We start from the raw sequence: 18813 nt of genomic DNA, 5'->3' as shown, positions 1-18813 counted from the left end.
GTTAAGTTTTGCTTGACTTCCAAACTTAAAGAATGCTATGAGATACTCAGATGATCAATGTATAGCAACTTGACTATATATGGTGTGTGCTGAGATCCACAAGCCTTAGTGCTTGTATCTGAACAGTGATGCAGGATTTCTGGAAATATAACTTTAAACAATAGTGTTTACATTCTGAAGTACTGAAACCATTTTATGTCCACAGTCTCAAATTCTCAGAACTAGAAAATGTGTGGAAACAGTTACAGATCTATCAATATATTTTCTTCTCTTCTTTGTTCCCCTGTACACCTTCCCCCACCAATTCTACATTTCATTTAAAAACTTTATTTTTCAACAAGGATAGTAAATTAGAGGTGAGCATGTCTTTGAAGTGCCCTTAAAAAATTTGTTAGCCCTGTCTCGAGAGAAAGAGAAAAACTGAAATAGGAAAAAATTTAAAAATCTATTCCTCAAAGGTAACTTTAATCTGTTAATTAAACTCAAAACTTCAATTGATAAAATTCAACTTGAAGTATATTTGACAGAAGTGAATCCTTTGAAGAGGCCTTCAAAGGAATTTAGTTTCTTACTGAGCAAATGAGATGTATCTTTTCTTTTCTGTGTTCCTAGTATTGCAAAAATATCAAAGGGTCCAAAACTCAAAGAAAACAAAATCTAAACATGAACAACGTGATTTTTAAATTGAGGAATGTAATGGCCTATTGCAGAGATCCTTTTTTTTTTTTGGTAATAGATTGTTTCAGTTATGAGCTGTTGTTGCTTAACTTCAAATTTACCCTTCTATACTTAATATTGTGATGCTGTGGCTGTGACCCTGTAGGGTACATTTCTGGTTTGTCAGTTGGCTCATTTTTCGGCTGCCCATAGAAGACACTAAGAAGGGACTAGGTCTTTCCTTTCTTTGGTTTCCTGTTTGCTTCCTGTGGTGATGTTTACTCTTTAGTGATGCTTCTTCACCCCAAGAGCTGCAGGGCCTTCCCATAGCTGCAGGTGAAACTAGTTTCCGACTTTTCCAACACTAGCAGAACCAGCTTCATCATTCTCCCAGTAGACACCAGCACCACTTGAGCATCGCCCCCCTCTGCAATAGTTTCAGCTCCGTGGGTCTCTCCTCTATGCTTTTAAGTTTTAATTCCAACCTCTTTCCGTTGTTCCTCCAGCCCCTAGTATGCTATTTGCTTCCTATAGTTGCTGTCACCACGATACTTCGTGTTCTCTTTCACCTTTCCAGTAACCTAGTTAGCAATTATTTATATCTACTAAACAGTCCTCTTATTAAATACTCTCTCTTCAATTAACTGTTGGAGTTTCTTTCTCCTAACTAGACCCTGACTGACAAAAAAAATGTAATCTGACTCAGTGTTAGTCAGAAACATATTTTGTTGTTCACTAAACTCATGACCACACATAGTAGGGCTATGGCAAAAGATGTTTTGGAAAGTTTCAGCTGAATAATAGGAGGACATACCCATAATTTTACAGCCCATCTTATAAAATGACTTCGCAATCTCCTTTCTTTCCTACCAATCCAGAGTTTTTAATCAGGTCATGATTACTGAAACAAAAATTTAAATTAACCCTCTAAAATACACTTGTCGTAGATACTTTGTTTTTTTTTGACCGATGCAGACATTTTGCTTAGAATAATAATCCTGGTTCGAGATAACTATGGAAATACCCTCCACTAAGATACAACTCTGATTGCCATTAGGTTGTTTCTATTTTAATTATTTGATATTTATTATATAAAATCCTATGGTGCTGTACAACCATAATAAAATACTCACAAAGAATGAAAGAACGATCTATTTGATGTTTGGATTTACCATGTAACTAAAGCTTATTTCTCTACATTTCTCTACATTCCTAACATTAATTACGTAGTTTCCTGCTATCTTAAACCCAGTACTTTGTATGTTTAACATATTCAAATTCTATGATTCCTTCAAAAATGATATGAAATGTCTTCAATACCCTTTTCTGATTATCCCTATGCGAATACTTTTCTCTAAGACTCTAAATCACTTTGTACTTCTCTGGCACATTTATACTGTCTTATTTCATAATAATTTGTGTCTAAGTGGCCTCTCCCTTACTATATTATGAATTTCTAGAGAATGCAGGCAATTGCATAATCATATCCATATCTTCCAAAGAAATTAGCAAATTATCTTCCACAGAAGTGGAGCTGGATAAATATTTATTGAATAAATGTTTATGTACAGAGTTTTTCTGTATATTGGATTACCATCAAATATACTAAAATATAACAATGTCTTCCAAGATTAGAATGTTATGGAAAGACATTTATTCCTACACTAAATGATCTTAGACTGGTATATTTTTAAAGTCTTTGTTGTTAATTGTTGATTGCTCCAGGAAGATCATGCTATGCTACAAGGTATAGCTGTTGCCGGCTAAGTTACCTTCAAATATGCAGGTAATTAAAATATTACATTTTTGCATAATTAAAATATGATAATGCATAACTAAAACACTGTATTACAGGGAAACTGCTTTTCTAGGAACCACTCAAAGAAAGCACTAATCATATTAAAAGGGCATAGCACTGACATGCTTTATCTTCTAAAATTTAGGGCTAATCTGTGTAAGAATGGCTTTCTATCTTAGGTTTGATTTATTTAAACAACAGTTGTTAGGAAAAAGGAGGTATAACGTGCTGAATTTCTCAGTGCTATGAACATATTACTTACTCACTTAAAACTGGGTCAAGAAAAGCCTGTAATATTATTAGAAATACTCCAAAATGCCAAACGAGGCAGTGTTTTTTAACCAACTCCAAAGACGGTTAACATTACAACCTTGGATTTAGTTGGCTCTGTGGAGAAGTGGGGAGGGAGGGAACCAGGGGTGATTCTGGCTTCTCAGAATCAGGATGAGAGTAGGATCAGCTAAGGACAGACACTTTCACTGGGACAAGACTGCCCCAAGTAACAGGGGCCAAGACCCAGTTGATTCATATGGTCCTATTTCTAGAGGTTGAGCACTGACGTGAGGGCCTTGAACAGACCAGGAGACAAGAGGAATTCCCACCCAAGTCATCTTTTAAAAAGGACATCTCTGAGGCACAAGTGGAGAGGAAAAGCAAATTGTGGAACACAACCTATATCATGCATGTCTATTGGTGATGTTTTCTCAATGAAATACCACTGTCAGAAGGCATAAGCTTTGCTAGTAGGAAATATTACTACATAATAATAGCAATAACAATCACAATAAGACATGGAAATTAAAAGGGTGTTCTGTTTTTGAAAAGAACAAAGCATAAAAATACTTGAAAGGACGATAGACATAAAAAATGCCAGAGTCAAAACGTAAAGCAGGTGATGTCTTAGTATTCAAAGAGAAGAAAGAGGAGGAACTTGGGGAGGAGAAGGAGAAAAAGGAAGAAGAGAAAGAAGAGGAAGAGAGAGATTTAAAAACTTAAATCAACAAAAATATAATGAAGAAATGGGTAGGGCTACTCTTATTTTAAAAGGAACCATCGTCTATTAATGCTAAGCTTCTCTACCTGACAAAATGTTCACATAGTTGTATTTAATTACAATTACTTATGAAGAGGAAAATAATAGCTTGTTATTGAGTACTGCAATGTGTCATCTTGGGAGGCTATCTTGGAAAGTTCCTCACCATTTAAAGTCTTAGGACTGTTTCAGAGGAGATCCCATCACCTCATGGTGATTCCCATGCCCCACCTGGGGTGGCAGAGGAGCTATTCTCTTAAATCCTTTCCAAGGGGTCTAGGTTTTCTATTAGTAAATGTGTTTTACATGCACACTTTTCCTACCTGCCTGCCATCTGCAATTTTCCAGAAAGCAAAGACTAGAAAATTATTTTCTTGGATTTTTTCCTAAACAGCATTTAATATATTATTCTACACAAAGACAGCACTCAGAAAAACGTTGGCCTGGTAGAACTGAAAGACAAAGGGTTATATTAAAAAGGAAATGACAATCCCAATCCTTTGTAAAGGGACAGATAGTTAATATTTTAGACTTTGGGAGCTATATACAGCTCTGTCCCATATTCCTCTTTGTTTTTTTTTAAATTACAGTTTTATTAAAACTGTAAGAACCATTCTTAGCCCTTGGGTTGGAATTAACCATGGTTGGCCAACCCCTGCTCTGTAAGATAAGTGATTTGGGTTCATTGTTAAGGAGTTTTTCACTTAACTTCAGTAACGATGCACTTAACTAATGGGATAACTTTAAAATATTTAAATTAACTAAATATGTCAATGACCTATGACAATTCAGATCTCTCATAAGGGAATTTCTCATAAGTCCATTCTTAATATATATTCATTTTACAATTCTATTTTAATGTCAAAATACATTTAACTAAGTGGAGTAAAATGGCAGATGAAGCCTGTTTTTCTGAAAGTAGGTTTAATTACCAATTTTAAGGCCAGGGAGTGCCTAAAGGGAGTGGTCGTCTTTCAGCATCAGGCACTTCTGAATGAGAAGCAATTTCAGATAAGAACTAACTTACTCTCCTCTCCTCATCCTCCTCCTTCTCTCTTTTTCTCTGGCCTTCCTCGTTTCTTCATCCTCTGGTTCAGGTTCTGGGTCATCTTCATTGATGACATCTCTGGTCCGTTTCCTCTTTGGTCTCATGCTCTCTCTTCGAGGTAGTTTGTCTTCCTCCTCCTCTTCCTCTTCACCTAAACACAGCAGTTAATGCTTCAGTGAGCAGTATCAGAAAAGTGCTCTCTCACTACCAAATGTATTCTTACTTTTTAATTATCATTGTCACACATCTGAGACCATAATCCAGCAATTTGTCATATCAAGATAAGACGCACCATGCCATATACATTTCATAGCCTGCCACTTAATTACATTTATCTAGGGAATCCCCTGGTGGCGCAGTGGTTGAGAGTCTGCCTGTCAATGCAGGGGACACAGGTTCGAGCCCTGATCCGGGAAGATCCCACATACTGCAGAGCAACTAAGCCCTTGCACCACAACTACTGAGCCTGTGCTCTAGAGCCCGTGAGCCACAACTTCTGAGCCCGCATGCCATAACTACTGAAGCCCACGTGCCTAGAGCCCATGCTCTGCAACAAAGAGAAGCCACCGCAACGAGAAGCGTGTGCACCTCAACGAAGAGCAGCCCCCGCTCGCCACAACTAGAGAAAGCCCGCAACATAGACCCAACACAGCCAATAAATAAATAAATAAATTTAAAATAAATAAATACATTTATCTAAATTCTCATTTCTTGTGGTTTATCTACTCATATGTCAGTGTCGATCCCCAAATTCTAATAATGCTTAGAATTCCAGCCTTCATTTACTTGGGTAACTAGATGAGTTGGAGTTTAATATCACACCATGATCTCTCAGACCAAGTTTATAGGTTACCAATTCAACACATAAGGGTTGAATGTTTAACCACTATGTGCTAATACTACTTCTATCTCAGAACAAAGAATAAGAATGACAAGGAAATGCTACAAACCAGAATAATTTTGAAGAAATTAATGTATGCCTTGACATTCCTCCTAATTCAAATTATTCTCATTCTTTTTCTTATTTTTACTTTTTGAAAAAAATTGAAGTATAGTTGATTTACAGTACTGTGTAAGTTTCAGGTATACAGCAAGTGATTCAATTATACATACATATATATATTTTTCAGATTATTTCCCTTTATAGGTTTTTACAAGATATTGAATACAGTTCCCTGTGATACACAGTAAATCCTTGTTGCTTACCTATTTTATGTAAAATTATTCTCATTCTTGACTTCAAATATTTCTTCTTTTGCCTAGATATTTCTTCCTGTTTCTTAAATGAAACTGATAGTAAATACCTTTGCTTGATCATTTTATCTTTTTGATTAGAAATAGATATAAATAACTTGTAAATTTAATACAAAACTGAGAGAAATGACATTATTTTATTTTATTCATCAACTAACAATTAATGCCTTATATGTCCATAACTTCTTTGGAAGCTTTCAGGTAAAGAGTAGAGGGAGAATTCAGTTCCTTCCTTCACCGTTATGACATACATCCTACTTCACTTTCACTGTTGTTTTTTAACTTCTGATATTTAGAGTCAACTTCTGATGTTTATTACAAAAAACAAATATTACTCATAATTATCACTATCTTCTTAAATAGAAGCTACTTAGGGAAAAATTTGTGCTTTAATGGAAAACTATGAATTGTCTGCACCATACCCTTCTGTGTTACCTGATTCTGATTCTATGGAAGCTATTTTGTAACTTTGTAAGTTATGGATAACTAGATAGCAATGCAAAATAGTTCTTGTCTGTAGACAAGCAAGTGAACTCTGCTTAATGCAGAGACAACCTTCCACCACCGAAAAAGAAAATGAAAGAAAAAATCCCCAAAACAGTCATGCCTTATTTGCACAATCATTTCAATATTCCTGATCTATAAATATATCTGTTCTTTGAATTTTCCTTTAACTGGTAACTGCTATAAATGCTTCACCAGATTCCTCATTTATTAGTCAAATGTCTTAATTTTTACATATGTGTGTGTCATTATTTTATCTTTTAAAATCTTTTTGTTATTTTTTGTTATCTTTTTAACATTACTTATCAAAATTTTTTTATTGATATTTCAAATCTAAGATCTAAATATTACCATTATTACTAAAGTTTGACTAACAGAGAGTAACTTTTCTAACCGGGTTTGGAAAACTATATTTTGTCATCAAAACCAAGAATGAGTTTCCATTTGTTAAATACTGTGGCAAATGTTATATGTTATTTGAACCCCACTCTGGCATTCTGAAAATTTACCCAGCCTTTATTATTCATTTTAGTCACTAATTATAGAAAGAACACAGCCTCATAGGAACTGAGAAACAATTTCACCCACAAATAGCTCGAAAACTCTAGCAGCCACTTATTACCCTGCATTTTAGTATATTTCATATTAAGGCTAAACTATTAAGCTTGCAGAGTTTGACCATGGATGAAAAGTGTATTATTATATTTATATTTTAGCACTTAGAACAAAAAGGTCTTTATTTAGTGCTTTAACTAGTTTCCAAATATTCAAATTCTTAAAAAAGGAATGTTTTACAGTTGCCTACTAAATGTGGATTTGCATACATTACCTTTTGGAATGGGCTTGATTCAGTTTTGAAGGGTAGCAAAATATACCACGTCAAAAAGGCATTCTGAATATACCACCCCAAAATATGCCACTTTGGTGTATTGACTATTTTGAGCTGTAGCACTTGAAAAACAGCAAATGCAGGAAGAGACTTTCTCTGAACTTCTCTTAGCTGCTTAAAGACAGAGTCTCCAAAAGGAGCTCAACTGTCATAAATCCCCTCCCCAGAAGTTTCATCCCCAAGGAAGATAGACTATTATCACAGGAGAGGAGACTATAGGTCAACACCACATGCAGACACACTTTATCATAAACTATCATAATTCCCATCTATTCTCCTAAAACTTATTTATTCTCTCTCAAGAGACCTACATGCCCTCCCTCTCCCCTCTTTAGATGGTGTTCAAATCTAAATTTTAAGCCACCTCACAGTTATTCATTTTCCTGGATATCTCCCATGTATACATGAGGTGTATGTGTTAATAAACTTCTGGTTTGTTTTGGTTTTTTTCTTGTTAAACTGTCTTATATTATAGCTAAGAACTCAGGAGGGTAGAGCAAAAATTACTTTTCCTCCCCAACAGCAGTCAAGTCATAGCATCTAGGATCTATGTGAGACTCTGGGCTGTTTTCATGTAAAATGTACCAAATTAATGAAACCAACTGTCATCATGAACATTCACTGGCTGTCATGTTGGGCTCAGGTTTTTAATTGACAGTGTTGATGTATTCTCTGATTGAACTCTTCTTGAGATGCTGCTCTTTCAGTTTTGGTAAACTCAAAACTTTTGCTCATATAATGATCTTTCTCTGTTCCAGTCCATGAGGGGTCTGCATGCCTGGAAAGGGGTCACAGCTCTTGAGCTGAACCTACTCAAAGTAAAAACAACGGAGCAATTCCGACAAAATACCCATGAATTCAGTACAAAAGAACAGGTTTTTTCATTTTTATTGAACCACCTGATCAGTTCAGTCAAAAAGGTCAATCTGTTATATTGTAATAGATTCAGCCTTAGAGAAAAGCTTTTAGGACAAAGATTTTCATGGGGGAAAATAGTAAAGAAATAAAAGAGCAAATTTTTTCTGAACTACCATCTACTTACTCATGAGTAAATTATAAATTGGGTGGAATGTGTGTGTGCCAACTGAATGGAATCTCGAGTAGAGATTCTGTTTGATGGTCTTGATCTCTTTTGTGAGACCATCGAAAGTCATCCACACATGCTCCTCTGCTTGCATATGGTAGCATATTCCCACAAGATAAGAGGATGAATCCCCTGAATTCACCACTATTCCACAGGAAACATATCCCAAGTGGGGATATGTCCATCCCCACTTACTTGAACTTTCCTCAGTATCATCTTCTTTTTCCTCCACTTGGATTTGCACTGTTGAAGAAAGAAAAAATATTCTTTAAATATTTTTTAAATGGTATTTTTTAAATACCATTTTTAAATACCATTTTTAAATGGTATTTTTTAAATACCATCAATTCTTTAAATGATGGTACAATTGTTAATAACTGGTTTTTACTGTTATTATTTTCATTGTAAAGTTTTTTGTGCAGTTAATAAATTTTTTCAATAAACTTGTCAAAATAAGCATTGTTTATTAAAGATATACAGCTACAATATCTTATACAGTGCTGTGCAAGGACATCTCTGCTTCATCGTCTTCAACGATTTGCAAAACATACCAATCATAAACCTGTCAACTCAATTCAAAATAACTTCAACCAAAATAAATTCTGTACTGCAATAAGCAGACTTAGGGTGTGTTGGGTCATTTCATTCTATGGTAAAAGGAATTGTTGGCAAAGCTATATACACATGCACAAATCACTTGGTTATTATAAATAAAGTTATTAAAATAGACAATATTTCATTATGACCAGGTACCCAGTGTCAAAGAATCTTTCAAAAATGCTTAAAACCTGATACTTCCTATTTGAATTATTTCTATAGGTATTATATGCAGACAGCTTAAATCTTCCCATATATGATTTACCTTGACTATGTGGAGACAGGTGATTCTACAGTTCTTTCCAAGACAAAGAACACCTCTTCTGTCTACTCCTCACCTCAACCTCAGCATCTTGTGTTTAGATTTGCTCCATTTTTATAAAGGCATATAAAAGTTTTATAAAATTTTACTGGTACAGTAATATAGGAAAATATATTAATTGGCAGATTTTTTCCCCTTGTCAACTACTGTCCATTCATCACAGGTTGAGTCAGCCAGAGACAAAGATCTGCAAATTGCCATGGTAAAACTTACAGTAGACTATTTCTTTAAACCATGAGTCTAGTAACTCATTTAAAATATTAATTTACATATTTTTATTTAAGGTGGATGGGCATAAGTCCAAAAAGCAAAGATAACAAACGATGTTGCTGTGAACAGAGGAAACAACCTCTGGTTTTGTTTCTGCTCAGCACTGTCAAAGGTTATTATTCAGAACTTGACAGGCATATTGAAAAGGCAGCACATTCAGAGTTTAAATTCCATTCACAAAGAAGATTATTGTAAAAGCACTTTTTGCCTTTAAACAGCATCTGCGTAAAAATTTTTAGGATATGCAAAAATGTTATCACTCAACATCAGCCATAGAATATGAAAATAAGTGTTGTTTTGTTCAGAGTGGACATATGCCTTCTGTCGCCGGTTGTAACTGGATCTGCACAGGACAAAGGTCTTTATGTCACTACTGAGAGTTCGCAATAGTGAAGGCAGACACTTCTCAGAGATATTTTATATTCAACAATAGTCCATGGTCTTTATTTGCAATTAATGCTGCCACCAAGTTTCTTCAGCCAAAGAAGAATTCACTCAGGAAGGCATCTTAATGATATAAGATTAGCCCTAGAGCAAGGTCTGATCAGCGTGCATAATATAGAAACAGCTGAGGACAAACAGCAAAGTCTGACACATAGCCTCTTTTGCACCATGCATAGCCAAAGCAAAAATTCACATAAAATGCTATAATGATTTGTAATAATCAACTCACTAGACATGATTAAATAAAGTTAAATAATGAAATGGAAGAAAATACTAAACAACTAGAAATACAAGCAAATCTTTAGGAAGGATCATATATTAAACAAAAGTAGTAGAATGAAATGTCCCAAGCTAAGGAGATGAGCAAGAAATCAATTTCCTCTGACAAGCAGGGGAGAGAAAAAGCAGAGCTGGAGTCATAGGTCATCTTTTCAGGTACAGGAAGGATAGTTATAAATGGCCATTAAATAAAACCTAAAAATCCATAAGGGGAGATAGCCCTGTGGTTGCAAGTAAAGAAGAAAAAAGAGCTACGGTTTCTGAGTGATGTAATGGAGAGTATTGCAGAAATAGCTCCTTTACTCCTCTTCAGGTGACTTTCCAACAGTGATACTCATCTGTGCATGATCATCTGCACATTTTCAGTAGGTGCCTTCTTTATTCAACAGCATTCCTTTTGTCTGGAAGCTGAGTCAGGGGCCATGAAACAGTTGTTTTTATAGTTACTGTGATCATAATTGGTTTATTATTGACTCAAACCCTCAGCAAAGGCATCATCGGCATCAAGAACTAAACAGCAGCACCCTGACCAGGAGATTGAAGACTCCATCAAGAGCCTCAGACCAAGCTTAATTTTAATGGAACACTATTTGGTCTGAAAAGCAACTGTCAATGCTGATCTGCATCTCCTGCAACTCAAAGCGTTGCTGAAGAACCAATCTAAGAAGCCCCTCCCAGACAAAAGCCTGTGCAAAAGAATAACTCAGAACACTTAAATGGGAGTTACAGACTGTCTTTCCCTTCTCAGACAATTTTCGGCACGGCCTATTGCCATCCCTTCTCTCAGCAGTCCTTAGTAGCTTGCTCCCAATCATATGACCACCCTCATGTTCTGGATGCTTCCCAAAGCCTATTGATTATGTACTTTAAAAATAACCTCTCTCCTGGGGAGTGATGGGAGGACAGTGAAGGGGGGGAGTGGTTTCCTGTCTAAATGTTGAAGGCAGCAAGCAAAACTGCATTGAAGTACGCTTATTTAAGAGAGGAATATGCAATAGGAGCAGATGAACTCCTAGGCAACCCAGATCCTCATTTCATGCAAATAGACACAGTAATTAAAAACAGTAAAAGGAAACAACAGCAAAATGTCACATTTCAGAGGCATTGGAATCGTTCAGAAAAGTGGATGTTGTTCCAGGCTTTCTTTTTCAATCTATGGTACTGAAAGTATTTTATGCTTCTTCAGTATCAGTGGCCCAGTGGCAGGAAGAGTTTAATGATATTGCCTGTTCCTCTAGTTTTTGAAGGGATTATTGTAGCACCAGGTCATTACTTTGGAAACTGAAAATTCATTTATTCAATCAGCATTTATTGTGCATTTACAAGGGTCTACAGAGCAAAGTGCTCTGGAGTAGGAGTTTGTAAACTGTAGAAGGAAATAACCGTCCTTAAGGAGTCTTGCTATTTGATGCAAAAGAATAACTTTATAACTCATACCTAAACTCAAGTTTACTTGGGTTATACCAGCAATGTACTAATTATGTTTATTAGCAATGTACTAGTGTGTTTCTTTTTAGGGTTCCTTTGTGTGTGAGGAAATGTCAACATCAGCTCCTCGCATATAAAATGGGATACATTTCCAGGGAATATAGCCAATATTTTATAATAACTATAAATGGAGTATAACCTTTTAAAAAATGGAAAAATGATGTGAAAATTTATATACAATAAGGGGAAGTAAATTAACTTTGATATTTTAAAAAAGGCACTGCCATTATCAAAACTGTGCATATACACACATTTTCATGTTCTCTTGCGAAATGGTAGAAACCGCTCATTAATTAAATTTGAATTGTATTACCTAAGAAAAAATAAATAAAAAATAAATGAGGTAACTTTCATCTCAGAATAAACTGCCCTGAGACAGATATTAATCTATGCCATAACAAGCACATTTCCAAATCTTAGCTGAAGAACCCATGTCATCAGTATGTGATATAATGTGGAATATGAGAGGAAGAGAAGAATCAAGGACAATTCCAACGTTTTCGGCCTGGGCAGCAGCGGGTGGAGTTTCAAGGAAAGGAGATAGGAGGCTCTAGGGAGAATAGCTTAGGTACGAACAGTTGAAGTTCAGTAGTTTAATCTGAAGAGATGGAGTCACCAAACCATACTGAAGTATCATTTCCCCTGTAGAGAATGGCACAGCACTCGGCTTCCATTCATTTATGAAAAAACTATTATTGGTGGGTGTTAAGTAAGGAACAGAAGCCACTCTCTGTGAAAGTGAACAAAAATGATGGAATGTGATTCTTCTTCCTCTCAAATATCTACCCAGGACATAAAATCTGACTCAGTTTAAATCAGCAGCTCCTTTTATTTTTGCTACTTTTAGGTCAGATAAGAAGATATTCATGACATTTGTTTATAACAATCCCAACTCCTTCAAATGATGGAATCGAGCATGATATTTTGGAAGCCAATGAGTAAAAAGAATAATTATTTAGCTCTTATGTCAATCAAATACCTTAATGAACCTGTAAACTATAAGACATTTAAAAAATCCTCAGGAGTGGAAATAACAGAATGAGATCATTACACTTAAATATACACAAGGTATCTGGGGGAAAGGTTTAATGTGACAGACCTAGGCTGATACTCTTTCTGCAGGTGCCAGTACCTTTCCTTAATACCATTAAAAACCTTAAAACCATAAGGTCTTCCTTAAGACCATTGAAAAAAACCATGGGGCACATATGTTCAAGAACACTCTGATGGAAACTTGTATAATAAATGCCAAAAGGCTGGTCATATTTTCAAACATTATGATATCTTGGAGATACGAAATAGTTATTTTAAATCACTGTGGTTATAAAATTACAAAAAACAATAATAATTTTGGTTTTTGGTAAGACTCACCAAAGAAGGAGACGGGGCAGGCAAAAAAAAAAAAACAAAAAACAGTAGCTGTCATTCTCTAATGTTTTTCCTTTTAGATAATATTTATTTTTGAGGCTCTTTAGTCCTTAAGAAGCAGAGAATAAATAGCTGCTGATGCCTGCTTTATTAAAAACACAATATAACATATTGTAGTTGCATTGAGGAATACAGGAAGAGAATGAAGTCTGTGGAGAAACACGTTTTACTACGAGGTTCCAGAGAGACTAACAAAAAGAAAAATAGAAAATTCACTCAAAATAAAGATTCCCCTTCTATCCTTTCACAATGAAAATAATTTTTTTTTATACACATAAGAAGAGGGGAAGGGGATGCACCCCGAATAGTTTGGCAATTTTTCCTTCTGTTTTTATGTTACATGAAATTAATATTAAACAGGCTGAATGAAATGGGTAGCTGGTATGTTTCCAAGTTCTACCACCTCTGAGCCACAAGAGCAAATATGAAATGATGAAGCATAGTTCTTCAAATGGTAAATTATATACAGGAGTATTTGTGAGAAACTGCAATTAGATATTTCTTGACACCACTGGTCTACAGAAAGAACAAAAACAACTCTTATTCTATGTGGTTTGGAGGGTTGACTTTTTTTAAACTACACATATTCAGTAAATAAATAGCTATTTACAAAGGCATTTAGAGCTCTCTGTGGTTACAGAAAAGTAAGTGGTGAGTCTTTCTTTGCATTCAGATTATTTTGGGGCAAAGGACATTTCTTATTTAACCCTGTTGTCATAATATATATTCAGAGTGTGTGCTCTCACATTGCAATTACCGCCATAAAGGGCAACCACTGTAAATAAGTGTGCTGAAATGAAAATACGTTCTCTTGTGTGAGTTTCTGTGGCTACTAACCAGATGAAAATAGTGTGCTATAAACTCTTGGTGGCTATACTTATATATCCTTGGATTGCTTAGAACCAAAAGGAATCTTTCTGTCCCCGCAGCATTTCTGTAATATTCCCAATCATGAAGAAGAAGGGTTGTCAGGATTCACGGGTAAACAAACAAAACAAAACAAACAAAAAACACAAGAACTGTGAAACAACTGAAAGTAGACGATTGTCCTCAGAGCATAAAGAAGCTTGAAGCAAGGCTGGCCGAACTCTGTACAGTCTTTACACATCCTTCTTAGCACAAGCTTTTGTTCACAGAGAAGATGCTAATTACTTCTCATTAGCATACATTAGCAAATGTTAATGAGTGTCTTCTAAAGAACAAAAGGCAGTAGGGGCAGAGTCAGGATGAAGGCTGATTGGTGAGAGAAGTGCTGCAACAGAAGACAGAGGCAGAAAAAAGAAAATGAGAGCAGCTTAGAACTTGGATTTGTTTTCTGAAATTTAGAACTCGTCTCTCTGACAAAAATATTAATAGGAGTAAGGATGAAATAATTTAGTTTATTTTTTCTTAAAAAAAAAGAAAAAGCAAATTATTGACTAGAATGAATCATTCTTTTTTCTGTTCTTTAGCTGCTTAGGAACAATTACACTTTATAGGATTTGCTACGGACTAGATATATTAGCTAACATTGTCTTCAGTTAATGAAAAGGAATTCTGAATACTAGATGCCCTCAGGAGTTTATAAGCACTGTGACCACCTATGCGCCCATGCCAATTTTTTCCTCACAGGCTCAATTTATAATATTCAATAAGACTAAACCCTTAAGTAGTTTGTATGTAGTCTGTCATTTTATTGAAATAGCCCACATAAAATGTGGTATATGTGTTAATTTATATCCTATGGGCAGCTGGTTAACATCTGAGTACCCTAGTTAGTAATCCACAATGGTAGGATGGAGATTTAACATCTGAAAGACGAAGCACTTCGGCCATCTCTATCTCAAATTAACACTAGATGGTTTGTTAATTGGAGTAATGCTTTTTACAAGTGAATCTCGTGAAATTTAATGTGTGTGTGAGAGAGAGTGAACCTATTGGTTTGTTTCTCAGAAGAATCCTAATACAAAGAGTATCTGCCTTCAGGATCAACTTGATGAAGTAGACAAATACTAGAAACAATAACACAAGATATAATGGCAAGTTCCACCAGAGAAACACAAGCAAAAGATCTATTAGAGTTCATAAGAGAATGAGATTATGCTCATTAGGGAATTTCGGGATATTCGCTTTTTGTCACATTTCTTCAAATATTTCTGGAAATAGGCAGGAGACTAATAAATATAAATAAATGTGTTTCACTACTTGATTCCATTTGGATTAATTCCAATTCCTTCAAGATCATGGTCATAAAGAACAAAGTTTAGGGAATTCCCTGGTGGTCCAGTGGTTAACACTTGGACTTTCACCACTGTGGACCCGGGTTCAATCCCTGGTTGGAGAACTAAGATCTCACAAGCTGTGCAGTGTGGCCCCCAAAAAAGAACGAAGTTTATTTCCATGACTGGCCTAGTCCTGAAAAAATATGGCCTAGTCCTAAAAAAGGACTTTTGTTCATTTCGGTTCCTAAGACTATTGCATTCATATCCTAGAACTAGAAAAGACAACTCAGAATTTTCAAGTTGGCAGCTGGCTCTAGCAGAAAACCTGAGTTTTTAACTCAGACAAAATCATATTTGAGTTTTGGCTCTGCCACAATTTTATGCCATAACTTTGGATAATTTATTTAAATCCTCTATGCCTTAGAGAAAGGAAGGAATAATAACCATTATACAAGGAGAACTAAATGTAGTAACAAATGCATGCATTGTACATAATATAGTGCCTGGCACATAGCAAAGGTTATAATAATCGACAAGGATTGTTCAAATGCTTTATAACACATACTTAAACACAAAATTTTGACATCTTTCACCTAAAATTCTAGTAAGACAGAAAGACACATCTACTTAGACTGTTACCTTAATATTTTGCACTCTGCAAGTAGGAAAATTGCCACAGTATTCAGTCTGAGATTATGTTAAAGACTAATCATCAAAAGATAAAGACAAGAAATAAAATATTACCCTAAACTCTCCGTTTCTTGATACTCTTAGCTACCTCTCACCATGCCTGTTTATGATGCCAACCAGCGTTGAAAGTCGTGCTGCCTAAGCCAATGGGCAACTTCACTAGGAAACTTTTGATTGCAGCGATTGAAGAAGCACTTGTAGCACAGGTTTAAGTTGAACAAAAAGCAACTGGCATCCACAGGACAAATTATTATGACTCTCTGTCAATAGAAAAATAGAGGGGTAGGGTGGGGAGTACTTAAGACAGTACCTGACAGTCTGCCAAGTCCACTAAAAGTTGGGATCTTGTCCCTGCTAATATATCAGTATTCTGATTATAAGTGATTTTTTGTTTTCAGTTAAAGGTGATCAACTTTATCTTGATTAAATGCCAGAAGGTCGGGAGTACAATTGTAACCATTATGTCCCACAGGGAAGGGCAATAGTTAAACGTTAAGATCTATACCTAGTTCTATGACAGCCAGGTGGGAGGTAGGAAAGAAAGCTGGTGCTGATTAAGAGGAGACCCCTCTAGGGCTTCCCTGGTGGCGCAGTGGTTGGGAGTCCACCTGCCGGTGCAGGGGATGCGGGTTCGTGCCCCGGTCCGGGAAGGTCTCGCATGCCGCGGAGCGGCTGAGCCAGTGGGCCATGGCCGCTGGGCCTGCGTGTCCGGAGCCTGTGCTCCGCGACAGGGGAGCCCGCAGCGGTGAGAGGCCCGCATACCGCAAAAAAAAAAAAAAAAAAGAGGAGACCCCTTTAAAAGAGCAACAAATAAATTCAGGTGCTCATTACAATTTTAACTCCCCATTATCCCTTCCTTTTCTTTCCGTGAGATGGACTTACTTTGGTATTGAGACAAGCCACATCCTAAATCCAGAAAGCAGGACCAGACTACATGAGGCTCAGTTTCCTAATCCAATATAGTACATTCTTCAGGCAGTTGAAGGTAGGACTAAAGCTCTAATGCTAACGTCAGAAACTATTTGGCCTACATAACGTAATCAAGTATTCCCCAAGAGACTAGTTCCTAGGTCTTACTGAGCCACAATAGACTTTCAGCTCTTGTCTCTTGAAGGTGATCTTATCACTCAGACATTCGTCAGAACTGTTCAGTTCCACATCCTGTCTCATGTGTCATGAGATGTCACTGTGAATGCATGTGTGTGTATGTGTTTTAGTATGTGTGGAAGAGAGGGAGAGAGAGAGACAGAGAGAAAGGGAATTTTAAAAGACTTAAGGAAAATTTCAGAATCGTGGATTTCTCTTCATGGCCTCTGCATTATTCTCAACCATCTACTTACAGTAAGTTAGTTCCAAGCAACAAATTGTGCCAACTGCCTGTGCTTGGTAAAGTTGATTGCTCACCTTGTAGCCCAATTATCTTCAATAGCCTAATGGCCAGAAATGAGATTAGCTTAGTTTTTATTCATCAGCTCAGCCTGGCAGCATTGAGAGTATGTTTTAATGGATTCCGTGGTCAAAGGCCATCAGTTTTCTTCTTCACTCTGTGACACTGAGTTATGCCACTGTCTCCAAACCTCTTCTCCTGTCTCCCAAATCCTGGAGGATTTGTAGCAGGGAGAGGCCTAGGCAGTACTTTCCAAAACTTTACTGTGCCTCAGAATCACCTGGAGAGCTTATGAAAACACAGATTCCTGGGCCTTTCCCACAAATATTGATTCAGTAGGTGGCCCCAATAATTGCCTTTTCTAAAAAGCTTCCAGGTGATGTTAATAATATTGCTAGTTTTCAAACCATGCTTTGGGAACCACTACTTTGAGGCATCCTGAGGGAATGGGGAAAGTTAATATGCGCCTGCCATCTTCTTTTAGGAACTATAACTCTCGCGACCTAGAAACTGTCTTCTTTTGATTGTCCACCATTATGCCAATACACTGTCTTAATTACTATAGCTTCATAATGAACCATGAGGGCAAATATGTCTTCCAAGTTTCTTCTTCTTTTACAAAGATGTTTAGCTTCTTCTAGGTTCTTTGCATTTCTATACACATTTTAGAATCAGCTTGTCAGTTTACGCAAAAAAATTGTAAAAGCCAACTAAGATATTGATTGGAATTGTGTTGAATCTACAAATCAGTTTGGGGAGAATTGATAACAAAATTGAATCTTCAATCCACAAATGAGTATATCCATTTATTTAGATCCTCTTTAATTCCTTTCAGCAATGTTTTATAGTTTTCAGTGTTTGGGTCTTACACCACTTTGATCAGATTTGTTTCTAAGTGCTTTGTAATTTTTTTCTGATTGTAAATGATATTTGTAAAATTTCAGTTTCTGATTGTTGTTTTTACACATTGGTCTGTGGTTTTCTTAGAATGTCTGTCTGATTCCTTGAGTAGAAAGAATTCTCCAAGGAAGCAATTAGAACCTTGATATATTCTTGTGGGGCAGCTTTAAACAATAAATTCAATTTCTATTCAGGTTATCTATTTCTTCTTGAGTGAGCTTTAGTAGGCTATCATACAAGTAATTTGTACAATTTACCTAAGTTGTCAAATTTATTGTCATGAGTTGTTCATAATATTGCCTTATTATTCCTTCATTATCTATAGAATTTGTAGTGATGTCTCCTCCCTCATTTCTGTCTTCTGTTACTAGGTGAATAACTGTTTAATTAAAATTATTATTTCCTCTTGATAAATTCCTGATTAGTCTGGCCAGTGGTTTATCAATTTTATTGATCTTCTCAAAGAACAAGTTTTTGGTGTCATTTTCTCTATTGATTTTGTTTTCTACTGATTTCAGCTTTAGCCCTTATTACCTACTT

General features: G+C 36.0%; 1 protein-coding gene across 7 annotated transcripts in view; it reads right to left on the bottom strand.

Moving 5' to 3' along the window:
• TMC1 (transmembrane channel like 1) overlaps positions 1-18813 on the bottom strand; it is a 386362-nt gene that overhangs the window by 94588 nt on the left and 272961 nt on the right. For all 7 annotated transcript variants that reach the window (XM_049710776.1, XM_049710780.1, XM_049710774.1 and 4 more), the window contains 2 exons: positions 8463-8510; positions 4516-4687 (listed from right to left, as the gene is read on the bottom strand). In XM_049710776.1, the coding sequence (XP_049566733.1) occupies positions 4516-4687; positions 8463-8510 (220 nt within the window). The remainder of the gene's footprint in view (positions 1-4515; positions 4688-8462; positions 8511-18813) is intronic.

Source organism: Orcinus orca, chromosome 6 (assembly GCF_937001465.1).
Source record: "Orcinus orca chromosome 6, mOrcOrc1.1, whole genome shotgun sequence".
NCBI lineage: Eukaryota > Metazoa > Chordata > Mammalia > Artiodactyla > Delphinidae > Orcinus > Orcinus orca.
Note: the sequence above shows the minus strand (reverse complement) of the source record. Positions and strands in the feature narration are given on the sequence as shown.